Genomic DNA, 19,762 nt, shown 5'->3' on the forward strand with positions numbered 1-19,762 from the left:
TGGGCTTGGTCTAGGTCTTTGCGGTGGGCCTTTTAGCACGAAATCTCACCTGCCTGGGATACAGCTAGCCATTCCCATATCAGTCCAGCCCCCCCTTTTTTTTTTTATTTTTTTTCCCCCTATGTATACCCGAGTATCTGCAACTCTAACAGGCCCGATCAATCCTGCCCATATTGAATAGTCTCATCATTCCGTGAATCTACATTACAATATCAAGTAGTCTCCTCTCCTTCCGGACCTTCCCTCCCTCCATCACAAGGGAGTATCTCTGAACTGGAGTCCCGACTAGTTTTTACAGGGCGCAACCTACCAAGAAGGCAGTAGTGAAGATGCATGAACCAACTTACCGACAAAGCATTCCATCAAAAATGCAGTTACCGACAGGAGTGGGAAGCAAGAGTCTAAAACCGGACCTGCGGAAAACCGACATGAGGTCTTGCTACCATTAGGTTGCCCGGTCTCGGGGATTTGTATGCTCTTAATGGCCCAAATTCATCTGGATGGCCCATTGTTATAGGATTATTAATGAGGCAGAATATAGGACCTCAACATCAAGAGGCAGGCTGACAGAGCTGTCAGCAGTCTTTCTTCCAGTTCTTGTTCCATTAGGTGAAGTGAAATCATGATCACAAAATAGAGGAAGCCTTATAAATCTAATTATGGGAAGATAAGTGGGTCCCACTAAATGAGCGGCCAGCCCCTCATCAGCCTCACATTCTCATCCCACCACTCAGCTCCTTTGCTGTCTCTGCTAAGCTCAGCTCTCCAAAACAAACTATCATCGCCAAGCAAACAACGGACAACTAAGAACAAGAGGAGGAGAGAGGAGCCAGGAGGACAACCATTACAGTAAGCTGAGTGATAGCCATGGTGGCAGCAGCGTCGGCGGCCGCCCCGCCCCACGTCCTCCTCTCCAACTCCCGCTCCCTCTCCAACCTCTACTCGTTCCAGCTCCGAGCCTTCGACTCCTCCTCATCCCGGGGCCTCCTCAGCGGTAATAATGCTGCATTGAGGACCAAGGCGCGCACTGGAAATGGGGTCCGGTGTGCGACGGTGGGGACTGCAGAGGAAGCTGAGACTAAGAAGAAGAAGGGAGTTTACGAGATACAGACGCTGACGACGTGGCTGCTGCAGCAGGAGAAGTCGGGAGTGATCGACGCTGAGCTCACCATAGTGCTGTCGAGCATCTCGATGGCTTGCAAGCAGATAGCGTCGCTCGTGCAGAGGGCCGGCATCTCCAACCTGACCGGCATCCAGGGCGCTGTCAATGTTCAGGGTGAGGACCAGAAGAAGCTCGACGTCGTCTCCAACGAGGTACAATTATAATCCTTGAGCATGGAATTTATCTGATTGTCCGGTAATGCTAGCCCGTGGCTTTTGTTGCTATTTTTTCGATCGTCGCCAGTTATCTATTCTGTCAATCACATCACAAATCAGTTCTAATATTTGAACGGTGCAAAATGGACACGCAGGTTTTCTCGAACTGCTTGAAGTCGAGCGGGAGAACGGGCATAATTGCGTCGGAGGAGGAGGATGTGCCAGTGGCCGTGGAGGAGAGCTACTCAGGAAACTACATAGTGGTGTTCGACCCACTCGATGGATCCTCCAACATCGATGCCGCAGTCTCCACCGGCTCCATCTTCGGTATATACAGCCCCAACGATGAGTGCCTTGCCGACATTGGTGATGACCCAAACGTAAGCATGATTAAGCCCTTTCCACTGCCAACCAGTAGAATAATATAAGGGTCACACTTGCATTGATATATCAGTTTAAATTTCAATACCCACAATGCTTGAGCTTTGTATGTTGTTTCTGCATTCACATTAGCTTAAGCTCGTAGGAATATCAGTAAAGTTTATCGGCTTAAGCACCAAATTCGGTTTCTCATGAGTTCTGAATTCTACGTTATTTTTCAGTTGGGCTCATCAGAGCAGAGGTGCGTGGTGAATGTGTGCCAGCCCGGGAGTAACCTTCTCGCGGCTGGCTATTGCATGTACTCGAGCTCTATCATCTTCGTCCTCACAATTGGGACTGGAGTCTACGCCTTCACACTCGACCCCATGTACGGTGAGTTTGTGCTTACCCAGCAGAAGATCCAGATCCCCAGGGCAGGCAAGATTTACGCCTTCAACGAGGGAAACTACCTGCTGTGGGATGACAAGCTGAAGAAGTACATCGATGATCTCAAGGACCCAGGACCCAGTGGGAAGCCCTACTCGGCCCGGTACATCGGGAGCTTGGTCGGGGACTTCCACAGGACTCTGCTGTACGGTGGAATTTATGGGTACCCGAGGGACAAGAAGAGCAAGAACGGCAAGCTTAGGCTGCTCTATGAGTGCGCCCCGATGAGCTTCATCGTGGAGCAGGCTGGCGGGAAGGGTTCGGATGGCCACCAGCGGATTCTTGATATCCAGCCAACTGAGGTTAGTACGTAATTATCGAGTGCCCTGAAATATGTCTTAATTGCAACCGACTCCCATAATGATTTTGATTTGATTTCTTCTCCCAATTGCGGCAGATACATCAAAGGGTTCCACTCTATATCGGAAGCGTGGAGGAAGTCGAGAAGTTGGAGAAATACCTTGCTTAGCTTGATCAAGTCTTTCGAAATAGACCAAATTTTCAAGGACACATATGGAATTGTTCTCGTGGCACTTTCATGTTTATGCCACTAAATTCCAATTGTAAAAAGAAAAAGTATCGTTCGTCAATATATTTCAGTTTTCGATTCACTTGGACGTCTGTAGATTTTCGTCTTCCTGATAATTAATCCCCTGCCAAGACTATCCAAACCCGATCTGCAGGGACGCATGCTGCAAATACTATCTTGGACTTTTCATCCGAACATTGTTCCCACTCCGTATTATTATGTAATCCATAGTTATTAAGGATTAACAAAGTAGAGCAGACGATTGTGATCATACAAATGTTAAACAGACGACTTCACGTAAAGCTGCAAATGTTCCTGAACGGCGTCTTAGGTGGTTGTCACAAGTGGGGTCGACATAACGTTAAATGCCGGCGGGACCAACTGAACATTCAAAATAGGAAGTTGGAGAACTCGGTGAGAGATGGCTCATCTATGTACTGCAGCTGCTTCTCAATTCCACTTCTCCAACGCCTTCAAGTCCCCCCTCCCTCAGCACGTCCTCCTTCAGCAAGGTTGGCGGTGGGAGCGGGGACGTCACTGCACCTTCTCCTCCGTGACATGCCAGGCGGTTGGGTCCACGATCGAGCCTCAGCTAGATGCTAATTTCGACCCTAACACCGTTGTGAAAAAAAAACAGGACGAAAAGCAATTTCGATATCGAGAACTTGACCACATGGCTGTTGAAGCAGGAGCAGGCGGGTCACATCGATGCGGAACTCACAATCGTGCTGTCGAGCATATCGCTCGCGTGCAAGCAGATCGCTTCGCTGCTCCAGAGGTCGAGCATCATCAACCTCACTGGAGCGCAGGGCACGATTAACGTCCAGGGCGAAGACCAGAAGAAGCTTGATGTTGTCTCCAATGAGGTTCTTCCTGCAACAACATGATATTCTCTAATGCGTGATGTATCATGTACAACTATAGAGAACGCGATGTCGAGATGATTGCATTTTTGAATGCATCAACTCTGTCACTTCTGCTAGTTTCAATCTTATTCAATTCTTGAACAATAGAGAACAGATCTTGAAATGACTGGATTTCATTAGGTGTTCTGCAGTTGCTTGAGGTCGAGTGGCCGGACCGGGATCATAGCATCAGAGGAAGAAGATGTGCCAGTTGCTGTAGAGGAAACCTATTCGGGTAATTACATTGTTGTGTTCGACCCCGTCGATGGATCTGCCAACATCGATATTTCATTGACAACTGGTTCCATTTTCGGCATTTATGGCCCTGACGAACAGTGCCTGGTCGACCTTGACGACGACACTACGGTAACTAATTCAACCACCTCATTTACAACAAGAACGATTTTAAAGGATCCCGAATCTTGAGAAAGAACCTTATTGATTCTTATCTTCCTTATGCCACAAGATGTCATTAGTATCTCCGATTCCGATAGTAAATTCTCCTTGATGTTATTGATTACATACTGGGATTTGATACCCTTTACTTTTGGTTAAATCCCAAATGATGCTATGAAAAAGCTCGATCAAGCAAGAGAGAAGTGCGTAGTAAGTGTATGCCAACCTGGAAGCAACCTCCTAGCAGCAGGCTATTGCCTCTACTCGATGGTTTTCACACTCTCCATAGGCAGAGGAGTGTATGCATTCACATTAGATCCTGCATATGGAGAATTCGTTCTAACGCATGAGGACATCAAGATCCCAAAGACGGGGAGGATCTATTCATTCAATGAAGGGAATTACGACCTGTGGGATGATAAGTTGAAGGGGTATCTCGATCATTTGAGGCAGCCTGGGCCCAATGGGAAGCCATACTCGGGCCGTTACATAGGCTGCCTTGTGGGAGAGATCCACAGGATGCTGCTGGTTGGTGGAATATATGGGAATCCACAGAACAAGAACAGCAAGAATGGGAACTTGAGGCTGTTGTACGAGTGTGCTCCCATGAGCTACCTCGTGGAGCAAGCTGGGGGAAAAGCAACCGACAGTAAGAAGAGAATACTCGACATAAAACCCGAGCAGGTGAGAATTTCAACTATGAGCTTAAGCTGCTTTCCTTTTTGTGGTTCAACTGTTGTGACTGACCAAATTCCGTTCCATTCTCTGGCAGGTTCATCAGAGGACGCCAATATACATCGGAAGTCCAGACGAAGTGGACAAGCTGCTACAGTACTTGGCTTGAACACGATTCTCATTATTCCCTGCAATATCTCTGAATATTCATTCTGGCATTGCTGATGGAAGTTGGTGTTTTGGCACAACGGCTGGAGGGAGAATCATCAGTATGAACAGAAGGTTGACAAGTGAAATTCTGTGGTTTAGCAGAAGGTTGCAACTTGTACACTAATTCCCATTGTAGGCAAAATAAAATGTATAAGTCATTTATTTCCATTTTGTGGATGCAAAACTCTATACTTAAGATGAGTAAATTTAACATTGTTAACTAGGTACATAGGCCTCCCATGTGACCGGAAAATGATTGCTTTATGGAATACTGATTAGGAAAAATTATGGGGCAAAACACCTGTAAAGATTTCGTATTACAAACCATGAAACCAATACAGACAGAGAATTAGGGAGGGAGGGAGGGAGCTGCTATCCCTAGATCAGAATAAGCAGTTACATCCAAAAGAATATGAAAGAACAAACCATCCTCAATTAGAAACTGAGTATGGTGATGTTGAAGTGAGATCGACTTGAAAATTGGATATAAGTTACAGTGCACGGCTATGACTTATTATTAGAATTGAAAGGCCGGGTCAGGCTGACTGAGAAGCAATCTATCGCAAGTTTGCTGAGGATCAAGCAGCCATCGAGTCAGTTTCTCTCATCAAATTATATTGGTGCATCAAACTCCTGGGTTTCTTTTGGCTGCAAAAGATAATGAAGATTAAACCTCCTGCTACACAATAAGTAGACGAGATGTAAAGCATGAGTACTCGAACATTCAGCTTACCTGGGCTCAGAACACTGGTGCACCTTGTTACTGACTTAACTGCCATTACATTATTGACACCTGAAATCAGAATCTCCAGTTCATAAATACTGCAGGAGAATAGTATGATACTGCATGGTGTAAGATTGCCACTTGGCCTATGCTATTGGGTTCATCTCCAACCCATCACACCGGGCAAGATAGGGAAAAGTAGACGGTTTATATAAGGCTTGGTATCACAACCTAACGGTTAAGCTTTTCGGTTGTGGTACCCAGGCCTTGTATAAAGCCTTGATTTTTCCCTAATTTCATGCCCGGTGAGGGAATGACTTTCCACCTCTCAACACATGGAATTGTCATGTGACAAACCTTGGATTTTCACATCTCTCTCCGAATGGATTTCAGTCACAGTTGCTGAATATTCTGACATGAGCTGATCGACTCCAGGAGTCTTGTCGCTTGATTCATGAGGTAACCTGTTCATTCATAAGTTGGTTCAATCAGTTACAGAAGTAAAAAATCATGAAGATATATAAAGATACCTGACGGCAGGGAAGAAACAGAATAATACCCTGCCATTTTTCCGCCAGGAGCCTCCATCATTGATCCACTAGAGAAGTTAATATCGTCACCATCAAGATCTAAATCGACTAAAAGGTCGGTAAAAAAATTAGCTCCGAACGCATCCAAGTTTGGAAAATCCCAGTCAAACTGATCAGTTTCCTTCTCAGATTCAGACGTTGAGGTATTATCAGCAGTATCATTCTCTATACTCGCAGGAACATCAGGAACAGAATCATTAAAATCTAGCCTTCCTTTCACCCTCTTCGCTGGAGAGGAAGAAATGCACTGGCCCCTCTCAATTATTTGCTTAAAAGGGCTCACGGTGATTTTCTCATACGAAACCATGGTGCAGTGAGTTGGCGTGATTCCTTCAGGGGTGTTAGTATTGCTGTTGCTGCACCCTGCTGCAGAAGACGTCTCAATCGAGGAGGATGTAGATTGGTCGCTCCGAGAGGAAGTTCCTCTAGGAGGAGTAGCAGGCCCCGATGACTTAGCCGGGGTGGAATGTTGAGGAGGGTAGAACAGCCTCTTAGCAATACCCGAGCCCTGGACTACTGATCCATTTGCCGTATTATTCTGAGAAGGTTTTGAAGCTGTCGGGTCTGCAGCTTGCTGATTGCCGTCTGCCTTGTTTGATTGCTCAGCTACCTCAGAAGCTGCAAAAACCCAAAAAGAAGATTTTGAGATCATTATAATACAGAGAAAGGGCGAAAGTCGACTCCACATCTAGAAAAGAAACTCACATTTAATCGACAATCTCTTGGAGGAGGATGAAGATAATGTGCTGCGAGATTTCTTCACAGCTGAAGGCCCTTCTGCAGCAGTACTTGCAACCTTCCTCTTGCTCGAGGCAGGCTGAACCATCAATTGCGAAGATGAGGTCTTACACACCATTACATTCTGAGAGGATGGGGCCGAAAAAGGCACACCAGGTGTTGTGTTACCTGCTAGACACCCTGATTAAACCAATTAACAAAATATTAATAACAGATGATACCACTACATAATATAATATCTCCTGATCAGATGTCAGTCGCAAAGACAGCAGAAATTGGATGCAATTATATCATAGAGGAGTAAAAAATCGACTCTTTCTTTCTTTGGATGTAAGTAACAAATACGGCTATACAAGTGAGCCAGGAAAAGAACAATACAAGTAAGGATTCAGCAGACGACTCTGAATACGCAACAAGTCAATCGAAAGCTATTGTGAAGCTTCATGTTTTATATGATTCCTAAAATTTCATGAACTTGTGAAGCTTCATGTTTTATATGATTCCTAAAATTTCATGAACTTGCAGATATCCCGAAGCAGTATTTCAATAGAATGAATTATTGGGCTGACTTGGCATTCTATGAGCTAAAGAAAAGCCAATGGACCAGGGCTGTACCTGGAGGCGATCTCGCAGTCGGGTCCACAGACTGAGGGTTCAGATTCGAGACCGGGGCCTGAATCGCAGGGGTCGATGGGCCCGCACCCCCAGAGTTGTAAGCGTTCATGGCTTCCTGCATACCTTGCAGAAGGGTCTGAATCCTCCACCTCTCCTGCTCCAGCCGGATCCTCTCCTGATCCACCATCGCCTTCTGCTCCTTCAGACTAATGTACTCATTCAGCATGGCTTCTAAGCTCAGCAACCCTCTCGGCGCCTAATCGAACAAGAAGAACGCGAAACTACATCAGTCCCCTTCCAGTGGTTAGCACTAATTCCAGCTTTAAGACAGGGAGAACTAGCGAGACAAGTACCTCGTGAACTGGAGACTTGGCGATGAGAGAGGCAGCTTCGGTCCGAAAGACGGACCGGGTCTGGGTGAAGTTGTTGTCAGAGAGGTAGCGGTCCACGATGAAGGCGATCTGGACTGGGGTGACCTTCCCTTTGCCGATAGTCTCTGATTTCTTGGCTCTAGATTGCTTCCCCATTTGGCTCCTTCTGAGAAGAAACGGGGAAGTCCAACAGACGAAAGGAGAAACGGAGAACCGGTAGATATCTGGGACGAAATGGGGAAGACGACAGGCGAAGAGCAACGGAGAGACTGACTGATAGATCTCGGACGCAGAGAGAGAGAGAGAGAGAGAGGGAGATGAGAAGGCGCGGGGGAGGGGAGGGAAGAGCATGTAAGTCGCGCAGAGAGAGAGAGAGAGAGAGAGTAAACGCGGGAGATTTCGAAACGGGAAAAACGAAAAAATTCGAGGGAAGAAACGAACCGCTCCTTCCCTCTTCCTTTATTTGTCCATATGGGCTTGGTTTGGGCTTGGGCCTGGAAAGACTGAGACAGACGACAATGGAATGAGAAATTTCAGCTTAAGCCATATTTGGTAATTTTAGCCTGATATAATGAAATAAAATAAGCCTTCCGAAAACATAAAATAAGATTGGGAATAATTTAAATTCGTTTCCAAAGTCCAATATACGTGTTCTTCTTTTTCTTTTTCACGTTACTTATGATAAGTTCTTCATGGTTATTCTTGAAATTTTACACATACTTAACGGTTGCATTTTCATTTAGAGCCTTCTTCCATGCCTCCATGTTTTACCAAGGGTGTAAGTGACACAAGACAATTCGCGAGTTGTTTTGACTGGGCTCAATAAAAGCTTGAATTAGACTCAATCTTATCGAGCTCGTCAGCCAACACAAGTCAAGTCGAGTTTAATAGTATCTGGCTCGAAAAACTCACGAGTATGAACGAGCTTTTTTATTATATTATATTATATTTATATATATTATTACGTGTTACGGCCCAAGCCCACTGTCCACATAATAAGGCCCAATAGTAAAAATAATAATAATAATAATAATTTTTAGGAAAATAATAAAATTATACTTGATATTTTGTTATCATTGATATCGTTGAATTAACTTTGTATTATGTTGTTATTGTTTAATGATAGTATTCGACTCGAAAAATTCAAATAGTATTTGGCTTGAAAAACTCAAATAGTATTCGAGTCGAAAAACTCACTAGAACTTGCGATTTATTTGACAAGCCAAGTTTGAGCCTTGTAGGTTTGAACTCAAATATTATGCTTGTTTATGATGTTTGAGGTTTCTCTAATGAGTTCCTATTAGTTTTTTATTTGGATATCGTATTGTGTTTGGTAACGAAATCAAGTTTGATTTAATTTGATTTAAAAAAATAAAAATAAAAGTAATTGAAAAAAGTATGGGAGAGAATTTGAGAAAAATATATATAAAAAATAATGATTGTGTTGCTGAATTAACGAAAAAAGTCCTGAATAGTTGAAAAAAATTAATATTAAAAAATCGTTTAAATAGTGGACAATAAAATGTATGAAAGGGAAAGAAAAAGATAAAAAAATAATAATAATGATTATGTTATTGAATGAATTGAGAAAAAAATAAGTTAAGTTAAATTAAATTAAATTATATTATGATTCAAACAGAGCACGCTATTTTAACTCTTTACTCTTTTTCTTCTTTAATCTTGTTTGATCAAGATCGACCCGCTAAAAAGTAAATCTCTGTGTGAATTGTATCAATTCACAATGTATGAACTAGATATTTTATTTTAAAAAAATAAGTTTCGAACCGTTTAAATCAATTCACGTTAGATCAGGCTAGTTCGAATTTGAAATCGATTTCGTTTTTGAATTGACTTCCAGAGCACGGAATTCCTCGATTGTTTTCGGTTTGGATAAAAATTAAAACGGACCAAACTGAAACCGAGCCCCCATGACATTAAATGAAATAAAAATAATTGAGGGGGAAAAAAATAAAAATAAAAGGAAGCATTGGTTAGCATCATAAGGTAGTTCGTGGACGAACATGGCCCAAGGATGCCACACTCATTTTCCGCCACTCATTCAGGCAACCAGCAGTTTAGTTAGCTCTGATCTGACTTCTTCTCCAAGGCGCGCCTCCCAACAGGCGTTTGATTCCTAGTCAAGAAAGAAAGAAACAATCTATCTCCTCTCGTCTAGTAACTTCCCCTTTCCCTCTTCCTGATTCTTTCGTCTGTCTATTTATATCCCTCATTCATTCATCATCGGACCAATCAATCAAATTCTCATACGCATTATCCCACTTCCCATCTCATCTGTTGTTCTTTCTCGAACATGGGCTTGATACTTGGGAAGATTACAGTCGAGACCCCGAAATACCAGGTCCTCCGGGCCACTGCTGACTATGAGATCCGCCTCTACGGGTCCTCCGTCGTGGCACAAGTCACCTACGACCCGGCCCAGTTCAAGGGCGACAAGGATGGCGGCTTCACCTTGCTAGCAGAATACATTGGCGCCTTTGGGAATCCGAAGAACTCCCGGCCCGAGAAGGTCGCCATGACAGCGCCCGTGATCACTAAGTCTAGCCCCAGCGAGAGCATCGCAATGACCGCCCCAGTGGTCACAACGGAGGGCGGAGGCGGTGAAGGAGGGAGCAGGGCGGTGACTATGCAGTTCATCCTGCCAAGCAGCAAGTACACCAAGGCCGAGGAGGTCCCGAGACCCACGGATGACAGGGTGGTGATCAGGGAGGAGGGTGAGAGGAAGTTCGGGGTCGTCAAGTTCGGCGGGATCGCTACAGAGAAGGTCGTGAAGGAGAAGGTGGATAAGCTCCGAGAGAGCCTGGAGAGGGACGGGTATAAGGTGACCGGTGATCACTTGCTCGCAAGGTATAATCCGCCATGGACTCTACCTCCGTTGAGAACTAACGAGGTCATGATTCCGATCGAGTGAGTGATAGCCCTGTGAGTACGAGAGGGGTAGCTGGAGGTCAATAAGATTAGACAACGTTGTACAGTGAACAAAGGCAGACTCTGCTTCTGTTCCGCACATTTCCCCCCCTTTTTCAATATCGTCCCGTCGTCTGTCCTATTCGCAACAGTAATTTCTTCCCCGAAATATGATTCGGATCCGACGTCGACGCACATATAACGACTAGACCAACTCGAACAAATAAGCAAAGGGCAACAGAAGCTTTCGACGGATCAAGAAATTTTTATCAGACAATATCTGAAAAAAAAAATTATCGGTGAATATATCTGAAGGAATTTCAAACTGTGCCGGAAGAGAAAAAAATTATTCACTATTGGGTGTTATGTGGGGGTGATCAGTTCGTGGAAGAACAAGGCCCACGAGTCACAAATCCTTTAAAGCCACTCATTCAGGGAACTCCGCTCGGATTTGACTTCCATCTCCTCCATATGCATGGCTCCTATTTCACCTATCCACCCCACTCCACTTCTCAGCAGTTCTCTTCTCTCCAACATGGGCTTGATCCTCGGGAAGATCACGGTCGAGACCCCCGAGTACCAGCTCCTCCATGCCACTGCCGACTACGAGATCCGACTATACGGGCCCTCGGTCGTCGCTGAAGTCACGTATGATCCAGCCAAGTTCAACGGCAACAGGGATGGTGGCTTTATGTTGCTGGCGAATTACATTGGAGCCCTCGGGGATCCCCAGAACTCCAAGCCCGAGAAGATTGCCATGACCGCCCCCGTCATTACCAAACCATCGTCGAGCCCCCATGCTGAGACAATCGAAATGACTGCCCCTGTGGTGACAATGGAGGGCGAGAGCAATGAGGTTACCATGCAGTTCATACTGCCGAGCAATTACACCAAGGCTGAGGCGGCCCCAAAACCATTGGATGAGAGGGTGGTGATCAAGGAGGAAGCTGAGAGGAAGTTCGGGGTCGTGAAGTTCAGCGGAACCACCCCCGAAAAGGTTGTGAAGGATAAGGTTGAGAAGCTTCGGGAGAGCCTTGAGAGAGACGGCTATAAGGTGATTGGCAATTACTTGCTGGCAAGGTATAATGACCCGAGGACTCTGCTTCCATTTAGGACTAATGAGGTCATGATACTGATCGAGTGAGGTCTCTGATCAGCGAGCAGAAGAAGATTAGCTCCGCATGGTTCTTCGCTCTGTAGTAGTTTCTTCTGAGGTTTATGTTGAAGTATAAAGTGGACGCATTTGTATTCTGCACATTTTCTTTTCATAGTAGTAATAATCCCTAAATGGTTCAGAGTATTGATTGAGATTGCAGAAGCTTCGAAGAAATTCATACAGCGCCAAAATAATACACATTGACTATTCAAGCTAATACATGGATATATGTCACAAGAAGTCGAGTATTATTGACTAAGATGAACTCTGCTCAGAACACAAAAACACTCACTGATGTTCTTCTTTCCAAATGTACACACTCACCATTACTAAAACATGTATAAAGTCTGAAGCAGGTGAGTTCCGAGGGACGTCCTTGAACTCTGCCCTACACTGATCCGCATTGTGGCTGTTACGGTCAAGTTCCCTCCTCCTCTATATCCAATGAAAGCCATGCCCGATGAAGCGAGACATCTGAAGTACAAACTCTACAAACTCCAAAAACACATTCAAACTGTGCATCAAACTTCAGCATGCTAGTTATGCAATTCATTTAAGTCAACCAGTGAACAACTTAACGACAATGGTGATGATGTTCAAGAGTATGAGGGGTAATCTCATATACTGGCACGCATATATAAGTCCTATGAACTGCCCCTTCACGGAGTTCCTCCTGGGACCCGAAACTTCAGCCAGTGTCCATCCTCGGCGAAAGAGGAAGCGGTCTTCGTTTAAAATGGCCAGGGCATTTGCAAAGAGCAGGAATCCTTCCATGATAACCCAAAGACCCATTATCTGCAGCGAACTATGCATAATCTTAGTGATGATTCTGAGTTCTCAAATCACTGATCCAAATTTGTCAAGTGACAGTGAGCCTATCACTTCTACGCATTTATAATATAAAAATTGATTAGGTTAATGGCAAGTCCTGAAATCACAAAGCAGCAGACATGCACCCACGCAGCATAAATTGGTGATTCTGCGGTCGTTTTCTTTCATTTCAATTCTCCCTTCACCTTCATCCGTATTCATTAAAAAGCTCAGCCCTTTAGCCTCCCCTAAGCAAATTCACGAAAACTTCGCACAATTTCAGGTAGGAGTAGGACAAAGCTTCAAACTTCAAGCTAGGTCAAGAACAAGAAAAGGGATAGCAGCATGATTCATGGCCGACCCTTTTCAGTTCTTGATGATCGGATGCAATCAAGCCATGAACTTTCAAGAGAAAGGGGCAATTTTCCCAGAAAAGAGCAGATTCAGAAAGCCTCACCAGAGACGATAAAGTCACGGAGAAAGCAACCCTTTTCGCAAATGAACAAGTGAATCCCGATCCTCAGACGATTAAGCTCGAATCTTCCATGAATCTCATTAGTAGCTTAACTGTTCTAGATGATGATGACGCAAGCAGTCAGGAATACAAAGAAAGTTCCTTCTTTTGGAATCTTGCGCAAAGAGAATCTCTTATTGTTACCCTCAGAGTTGATGGGAAAATATTTTTAATTAGTGAAACATAGACAGTACCGTCCGATTTTTCCATGAGAGAAAAAAGACTGTTTTGGAAAGAAAAAGGAACATTAGAGGGCTAAAATGTAATTGATGAAATGACTGGGGGCTGAAAAGTTTGGGAATCTGGACGGCTGGTCATGGCAACAGACCCGCTGGCTCTGTTCAAGGCCTAACATCTGTCACCAAAGCCGGCAATGTTAATTTGACCCAGACCGGACAGGTTGAGACATGGATATACTTGGTCAACGACCTGTCGCTCCGGCCGACCTTTGTGGACTAACGTCCGATTTTGACTACGTAGGGCAATTCAATTCATGTCCGGTCAGTTGAAGCACAGACTGGACACCGCATCAGGGACAGGCTGGTTCCGGGCGTGTGGCTGTTCTAATCAAGACTTGCCGACCTGCACTAACCGATCACACTGGGGGAGTGGCTGTTCTAATGTAGACTTGCCGGCTTTGCTAAAGCTACTGCAGAGTTTCCGACAAAGTCAATCAATTTGAAAGATTTGCATTAGCTAAACATAAACATCAGATATAGCATAAGACTTAGTTCAATTAAGCGAAAACGAAGCTCGAGCCCCGAATTGTGAATGGTACGACTTGCTCTGAGCTTCTATATTTGTAAGTCATTGCTGCAAGAACTTCTGCAGTAGAAAAATGATTGATGAATTCTATAATGAACTCAACTCAAAAAATTTACAGTGCAGGCCGCTGTTTGATATTGGCTTTCTGGTCCTTTCACAGACAATCAATCCATCAAAAAGGATCAAAACAAGAGAATTGTAAAGAATAAATGAATCACTGTAAAAATTTCCTTCTAATTTCTACAGTATTTGCTCTCTGTACCACCGTGTGACTGCTATCACTTTGCTGCCCTATATTAAAAAAAAAAAAAAAAAAGAACTGATCTACCTCTTCCTCCATGATCCAACTGCTGTTCTAAGTTCCGATCCCAACCGGAACCCAGAACTGCAATCTTCATAAATCAATTACCCTATAAACATCGAAGCTTCTCATTCCTCACTTTACCTCACAAAACTCAGCAACTTTTTGAGCCACCAGAGCAAACCTGAGGGCTTCTTTTGTCCTGCCACTTTGAGGCCAGAAAATGCTTTCAATCTGCGCTTGGTTCTGAAGAATGGTCACCGTTTCTCTGCAGCCTTTGCAGCAAAAGGATACCGAATAAACTCACAATGAGGTCACTATATCAATATTCGGCAGTTCAGGACCTATCTCTGCAACTTCGTTTTTTTCCGTCTCTCATCAGATTTTTGTCTAATGATTTGCTCCTGCCCCTTGTTGCAGACACAACCCGGAAGAGGATTTGCATAGAAGTTCTCCTCAAGCCTCGGTGACTCCCCTACCTGTCTAAGGTAGGGAGCTCCGAGCCTGTTCGAGTGTAACCTCTTCACCTCTGACGTGAAATCATCCCACGTTAAAGCTCCTTTGTCCAATTGATCAGTGAGTCTCACATAATTTTGCCTGTCACATTCAAAAACCAGTAGCACATTACTGGACTGCACCTTCAAAAAATGTAAAGCGTGAAAAATGTCCTGATATTAATATTTTAGAAGTAGACCACTCTCGCGTAACAGAGTCAAATAAGACCATCCTCGAAAACCAAACTGAGACTCAATTTTCATACCTGTCAGGATTAATTGTCTTCCGAAATCCTTCAAATCTCCGATGCCCCTGAACAGCCTTAGCCATATTCCCGTCGTATGTGTAGACAAAGACATCACTCTCGAGTGCCACGATATAGTCTAGTGCAGCTAAGCGGTTCTGGTACGACTTGAAAGGCTCCAACTCCTCCTCAGTTGCGAGGGTGTTATGAGAGAAGACATTAGGATATTCCTCGCGGAAGAAGTCCATGCTGTTGGAACCGTATATTTCCCCAGCAACTATATAGATGGTCGTAGTTGAAGGGTATCCCATGGCTTTGAGGAACAAGGCAGCCTCTCTGGGGGACATTGGGCAGCCTCCTTGGAGCCGCCTCTGATCACTGTCAATTTCCTTTTCCTTCCAGTGTTTGACATTATGCCGCATAGTGTAAAGTTCCTCAGCCTCTTCCGCGGTTAGATTGTGGCTACAACCGGTGAAGGCCAGCATATCTTTCTCATATCTGCGAAGTTAAAAAACAACCATGAGGGGACAATCTTCTTGAAAAGTTCAAGCTAAGAGGGAGTGGCACCAACAATGGGCAACGAAACTTACCAAAAAAAAAAGGAAAGAAAAAGAAAAAGAAAACGAATAGTAGGTATTGAATTTAAGGATAAGTTTCACAATCTTGTATCTGAGCTTGTGTTCTGATTTCATTAAAAGTAAAATTAGCTTAAACTTGTAGTTAGTCGCACAAGAATGTATTTCAAACAGATAATTGAATGGTCATAATAGTTTTGGGACATCAATAATGAACTTATTAAACTGTAAAAAAATCGATATGGCATGGACTATATGATGGTACCTTAAATGCAAGGCAATATACGGCTCACTATTTTTCCTCAGTCTATGAACAAGTGTCTTCCCAAGTTCCTCAATCTCTTTTGTGTACTTCAGAGCTTCATAGTTGGCACGGCAGCGGAGCTTTTGGATAGATGCCGAGAGGCCATTGTTAGCAAGCCTTGAATCGCTGTGAGTGAACTTTATTACTTTGTTCTTCTTCAGCAGTGTAAGCATTTCCCCTCGATAGTAACTGGCCTGCAGAGAACAACTTAAAAATTTTAAGACACAAAGCCGATGATAGAATCACAAACTTGTAAAAAAAAATTGAATCGGCACTTTCGATGGAGCACAAACCTTCGACCAAGAAACAGGGGCCCTCGAAAGGGGTGTCTTCTCTGCGTATTTCGGTGGGAGCGATTCAACTATCTCAATATCATCCTTCAGAGCTTCTATGAAGTGTTTCCAATCGAATATATCCTTAAAGTTACTGCAGAAGGATTACAGAAAGCCTTTTAACATATCTGGCAAAAAAAAAAAATACATTGTGAAGTCCATGTTAAAGCATTGAACAGCATGTTATACCTGGGGTCGGTCCAAAAAGACTCATGATCAAGAGAAGGAAGAACCAGGGTAGCATTCATAAGCTTCGCAACAGCAACAATGTCACAAATCTGGGCGCAGACGAACAAGTCAATATTATTAGATTAAGGAGGTTTCATTAGAAAGGAACTGATCATTGAAAAACGCAGAACTAGGAAGACAAAAAGGAGCTTACTCCTGTTCTCATTTGATTCAGTCCCCCATTAGCATGTACTAAGAGATAGCCATTCGTTTTCGAGCCCGTTCCTGGGAGGAAATTCATAAGCACTCAGAATTAGATACGAATCATTTCAATGCAAAAAAAAAAAAAAATAGTGTTTTAATCTAAAAGTTTGAAAAACATCCACTGACTTATTTGACTCTTGGGCCGGCCAATGCATTGATAGTAGCTCTCACTGTTCGGTTTCTTCCATATCTCTAACTCTGGGGTCTGCAAAACGAGGAACCCAATAGCATAAGTTCACACTAGACCACAAAATTGACGGAACCTTATTGAAATCTGAAAGCAATGACAGTTTGCAGAATTTGATAGCCGCCGTTAACTGAGTGCCAATCGAGTTAGGACAAACCCATATTTATTTATAAAAAATAAAAAATAAAACAACTACAACTCACTCACGGTAGACAAAAACAACCAACGTTCCGATACAGAGTTCGATGGTAATTCACCTTAAGTGAAATCATCATTTGACAAAACATGAAAGCCAGAATCAGAAAAGAAACTAGCAGAAAATCTAAGGAAGACCGACTCGCCGACCAGCTGAAACAATAGAGATCGGAGACCACCCAACCAAAACATTGATAAATTTTTTATTCATTTGCAAGAAGATGGCAAATTCTATGCTGCCCATGTGGTGCCCGAGACAAAGAAGATCGAAGATATAAAAAAATTCAACGATATTCCGATCCAAACAAAAGGGAAGAACGAGTTGGAAAAGACGGAAAGCAGCAGTTGAAGAGAAGTTCCTTTTTGCTTCTTTGGTTGATTTTTCCTCGAGGAATTTTCATTGCCCAGAAAGTGTTGACAGAGAGAGAGAGACAGAGAGAGAGAGAGAGAGAGAGAGAGAGAGAGGTTCAGACAGTTGAGGATTGGAATCAGACTTACAGACAACTTTTCCAGGACGCGTTTGGGCATGAAGGCCTCCTCGTTCTCGGTCACGGCCCTCTGCGCTTGCGCCCAGTCGTCCTTGAAGGTCTGCAGCTTCAGCAGGCCATTGTCCACGCGCCTGCCCCGGGCCTCGACGTAGCTGCTCAGGGAATACATCCTCACGAACAGCGAGACAACCACCAAGACAATGAGCAGCCCGATGATGTTGCGGCCCACGTTCCGCCTCGACCTCATGCCCTCCGTTGCCCCGGCCGACCAGTGCATCACGTCCTCGATCCTGTGGAGCAAGGGCTCCGGCACGCCGGTGAGGAGCTTCCTGCGGAGGACGGCCGCCGAGTATCTGCTGGAGGGCGGATAGTGGTGGTGGTGGAGGTGAATGTGACTGTGGTGGTGAACGGCGACGGTGGCGCTGTCCTCCTCGTCGGAGAAACGGTCGGCCGAGGAGTCCGGGATGTCGGCCACTCGCCGTCTGGTGGCAGTGGGCCCCACAGAGTGTCGGGGGCTACCGTTGCATGAAGAGATCGTGGGGCCACTGGACGACAACATGGCCCGTATGGGAGGGAGGGAGAAAGCAAACAATGTCCTCCTCTGTTGTTACGCGAGAAGGGAAAGGATCTTTCCCGGAGGAAGTGAGAGAAAATAGATACAGAGAATGGAGGGGAGAGAGGGAGGGCGGGAGGGAGGGAGATAGAGAGAGAGAGAGAGAGAGAGAGAGAGAGAGAGAGAGAGAGAGAGAGGAATTATTGTTAGTCCTGTTGGGTTGTGTGAGAAGGGAAAACAGACGAGAGGAGGACGACGAACGAGGAGGAGCCCTCTCCTCAATGTGAGGCGAGACGACGTGTGAAGCTCTCCGCTGGATCTCTCTCTTCCTTCTTCCTATTCGTCAATGGCGGATTAATGAAGAATCTCTCTCTCTCTCTCTCTCTCTCTGTCTCTCTGTTTGGAGAAGAGAGAGCAATGGCGGATGGATCTATTTGAAGAGTATATATATAGGACCCCTTTTTATTTATTTATTTGTTGATTGTTTATTATTGTTGCTTTTTTTCCCGAATGATGAATGGACTGATTTGCCCCTGTTGGAATTTTGTCAATAGATCTTTGATCGGACGACACCGATTGGCTGACCATGTTACTACGAACTACTTACTCTACGGATCCTTCCCAAAGGAAAATATCGACAGGATCCAAAATTCAAAGTCGAATTTGTTACGAGTTATCTCTCCACAAAAAAAAAAAAAAATCAAGGGATCTCTTTTGTGTTTCCATTCAATTTTCAAATTAGGAATTACTAGATGAGATACTTATCGAGCGCATCCAATAGACAATCGTCATTTAATAGATTCATTCATTTTTGAATTTTGTTCAAGATCATGAATATGTTCAATGAAAGATCCGAAAGGGCTTAGCGTGAACGCATTTGTGGATCCGCATAATATACTACCAAAACGATGTGGTGATGATTTTCTTTTTCAGGTGAAATACGGTACCTGAGCTAGCAAAAGATTATTAGATTTAGAACGTGATCAGTTATATCTTTAGCTTCTCTTTATGCAATTTGAAAGTGTACAAGTGAAAGTCATGGATGAGTATCCTTTTGGAAAAGATTAGGTTTAACTTTTGATGTTTAAAGTTTCTCCTATGTATTTTTTTTATGCATTTTGATTTACTATTTAAAAAAAAATCGGTAGAGTATTTTTTAAAAAAAAATTTCAGGATAGAAAACTATTAGAATAATTTTTTTTCTCGATTATTAATTATTAAAATAAAATATATTGAAATAATTACTACTTAATTGCTCGCTTTAAAAGTGACTATTTTGGGTGAATTTTAAAAGTGGCTTTATATTCGATGAAGGGAGTATCTAATTTCGGGAGAATTAGTGACATCCCCCTTTTAGTTAAGTTCTTTTATTTTTGTTATACAGTTAATACGTCAGTAATAATCAAATTCATTCCATATATGTAGTCAATTGGTTTTCCAATAAAAATTTTGTTTGTTCTTCTTTTTTCCCCCCATTTTTTGGTGCAATTCATTTCCCCTTGCTTTTTTTTTTCTCTCCTTATTATTGGAACTATATCATTTGCATAAAGGAAATTATCTAAAGATCTGCCAACAAGTCAAAATCAGGCTTTATATGAAAAAAGAAGAA

General features: G+C 43.7%; 7 protein-coding genes across 8 annotated transcripts; 4 read left to right on the forward strand and 3 right to left on the reverse strand.

Moving 5' to 3' along the window:
• Positions 1-734: 734 nt before the first annotated feature.
• On the forward strand, positions 735-2,741 carry LOC116193140 (fructose-1,6-bisphosphatase, chloroplastic-like). The gene is made up of 4 exons (XM_031521915.1): positions 735-1,314; positions 1,473-1,697; positions 1,920-2,426; positions 2,522-2,741. Exons 1-4 carry the CDS (start codon positions 868-870, stop codon positions 2,591-2,593), a joined length of 1,251 nt encoding a protein of 416 aa, XP_031377775.1. The 5' UTR covers positions 735-867; the 3' UTR covers positions 2,594-2,741.
• A 333-nt stretch (positions 2,742-3,074) lies between these two features.
• LOC116193075 (fructose-1,6-bisphosphatase, chloroplastic-like) lies at positions 3,075-4,994 on the forward strand. Its single transcript, XM_031521828.1, has 5 exons — positions 3,075-3,165; positions 3,284-3,519; positions 3,700-3,924; positions 4,138-4,638; positions 4,727-4,994. Exons 1-5 carry the CDS (start codon positions 3,075-3,077, stop codon positions 4,796-4,798), a joined length of 1,125 nt encoding a protein of 374 aa, XP_031377688.1. The 3' UTR covers positions 4,799-4,994.
• A 135-nt stretch (positions 4,995-5,129) lies between these two features.
• Positions 5,130-8,359, reverse strand: LOC116196132. The gene is made up of 7 exons (XM_031525710.1): positions 7,860-8,359; positions 7,507-7,762; positions 6,859-7,071; positions 6,123-6,771; positions 5,921-6,027; positions 5,573-5,632; positions 5,130-5,487 (listed from the first exon to the last, which is right to left on the reverse strand). The coding sequence occupies exons 1-7, from the start codon at positions 8,226-8,228 to the stop codon at positions 5,465-5,467; spliced, it is 1,677 nt and encodes a 558-aa protein (XP_031381570.1). The 5' UTR covers positions 8,229-8,359; the 3' UTR covers positions 5,130-5,464.
• A 1,594-nt stretch (positions 8,360-9,953) lies between these two features.
• On the forward strand, positions 9,954-10,953 carry LOC116193059 (heme-binding-like protein At3g10130, chloroplastic). Its single transcript, XM_031521810.1, has one exon. The coding sequence runs from the start codon at positions 10,189-10,191 to the stop codon at positions 10,804-10,806; it is 618 nt and encodes a 205-aa protein (XP_031377670.1). The 5' UTR covers positions 9,954-10,188; the 3' UTR covers positions 10,807-10,953.
• A 184-nt stretch (positions 10,954-11,137) lies between these two features.
• Positions 11,138-12,102, forward strand: LOC116193058 (heme-binding-like protein At3g10130, chloroplastic). The gene has a single exon (XM_031521809.1). It carries the CDS (start codon positions 11,278-11,280, stop codon positions 11,944-11,946), a length of 669 nt encoding a protein of 222 aa, XP_031377669.1. The 5' UTR covers positions 11,138-11,277; the 3' UTR covers positions 11,947-12,102.
• Positions 12,103-12,136: 34 nt separating this feature from the next.
• LOC116193060 (protein transport protein yos1) lies at positions 12,137-13,219 on the reverse strand. The gene has a single exon (XM_031521811.1). It carries the CDS (start codon positions 12,769-12,771, stop codon positions 12,517-12,519), a length of 255 nt encoding a protein of 84 aa, XP_031377671.1. The 5' UTR covers positions 12,772-13,219; the 3' UTR covers positions 12,137-12,516.
• LOC116193056 (O-fucosyltransferase 19) lies at positions 12,137-18,575 on the reverse strand. Of its 2 annotated transcripts, none has more exons than XM_031521806.1 (9): positions 17,611-18,575; positions 16,857-16,935; positions 16,681-16,751; positions 16,488-16,576; positions 16,260-16,392; positions 15,928-16,160; positions 15,109-15,585; positions 13,226-14,945; positions 12,137-12,763 (listed from the first exon to the last, which is right to left on the reverse strand). In XM_031521806.1, the coding sequence occupies exons 1-8, from the start codon at positions 18,157-18,159 to the stop codon at positions 14,693-14,695; spliced, it is 1,884 nt and encodes a 627-aa protein (XP_031377666.1). In that variant the 5' UTR covers positions 18,160-18,575; the 3' UTR covers positions 12,137-12,763; positions 13,226-14,692. The 2 variants fall into 2 exon arrangements, with proteins under 2 accessions (XP_031377666.1, XP_031377664.1); XM_031521804.1 differs by having other exon boundaries at positions 12,486-12,753.
• Between the last annotated feature and the right edge of the window lie 1,187 nt (positions 18,576-19,762).

Source organism: Punica granatum, chromosome 1 (genome assembly GCF_007655135.1).
Source record: "Punica granatum isolate Tunisia-2019 chromosome 1, ASM765513v2, whole genome shotgun sequence".
NCBI lineage: Eukaryota > Viridiplantae > Streptophyta > Magnoliopsida > Myrtales > Lythraceae > Punica > Punica granatum.

What these genes read in the sequence shown, in the direction of transcription:
- LOC116193056 (XM_031521806.1), bottom strand. Translation starts at nt 18,159, where the DNA reads ATGTTGTCGTCCAGTGGCCCCACGATCTCTTCATGCAACGGTAGCCCC. An exon ending in TATATTGCCTTGCATTTAAG is followed by an intron (nt 15,586 to 15,927) that starts GTACCATCATAT and finishes TTAACTTCGCAG; the next exon opens with ATATGAGAAAGATATGCTGG. An exon ending in AAGACAATTAATCCTGACAG is followed by an intron (nt 14,946 to 15,108) that starts GTATGAAAATTG and finishes TGAATGTGACAG; the next exon opens with GCAAAATTATGTGAGACTCA.
- LOC116193058 (XM_031521809.1), top strand. Translation starts at nt 11,278, where the DNA reads ATGGCTCCTATTTCACCTATCCACCCCACTCCACTTCTCAGCAGTTCT.
- LOC116193075 (XM_031521828.1), top strand. Translation starts at nt 3,075, where the DNA reads ATGGCTCATCTATGTACTGCAGCTGCTTCTCAATTCCACTTCTCCAAC. An exon ending in ACCTTGACGACGACACTACG is followed by an intron (nt 3,925 to 4,137) that starts GTAACTAATTCA and finishes GCTATGAAAAAG; the next exon opens with CTCGATCAAGCAAGAGAGAA. An exon ending in TCGACATAAAACCCGAGCAG is followed by an intron (nt 4,639 to 4,726) that starts GTGAGAATTTCA and finishes ATTCTCTGGCAG; the next exon opens with GTTCATCAGAGGACGCCAAT.
- LOC116193059 (XM_031521810.1), top strand. Translation starts at nt 10,189, where the DNA reads ATGGGCTTGATACTTGGGAAGATTACAGTCGAGACCCCGAAATACCAG.
- LOC116193140 (XM_031521915.1), top strand. Translation starts at nt 868, where the DNA reads ATGGTGGCAGCAGCGTCGGCGGCCGCCCCGCCCCACGTCCTCCTCTCC. An exon ending in ACATTGGTGATGACCCAAAC is followed by an intron (nt 1,698 to 1,919) that starts GTAAGCATGATT and finishes GTTATTTTTCAG; the next exon opens with TTGGGCTCATCAGAGCAGAG. An exon ending in TTGATATCCAGCCAACTGAG is followed by an intron (nt 2,427 to 2,521) that starts GTTAGTACGTAA and finishes CAATTGCGGCAG; the next exon opens with ATACATCAAAGGGTTCCACT.
- LOC116196132 (XM_031525710.1), bottom strand. Translation starts at nt 8,228, where the DNA reads ATGCTCTTCCCTCCCCTCCCCCGCGCCTTCTCATCTCCCTCTCTCTCT. An exon ending in CCAAGTCTCCAGTTCACGAG is followed by an intron (nt 7,763 to 7,859) that starts GTACTTGTCTCG and finishes TTGTTCGATTAG; the next exon opens with GCGCCGAGAGGGTTGCTGAG. An exon ending in CACCAGTGTTCTGAGCCCAG is followed by an intron (nt 5,488 to 5,572) that starts GTAAGCTGAATG and finishes TATCTTTTGCAG; the next exon opens with CCAAAAGAAACCCAGGAGTT.
- LOC116193060 (XM_031521811.1), bottom strand. Translation starts at nt 12,771, where the DNA reads ATGCATAGTTCGCTGCAGATAATGGGTCTTTGGGTTATCATGGAAGGA.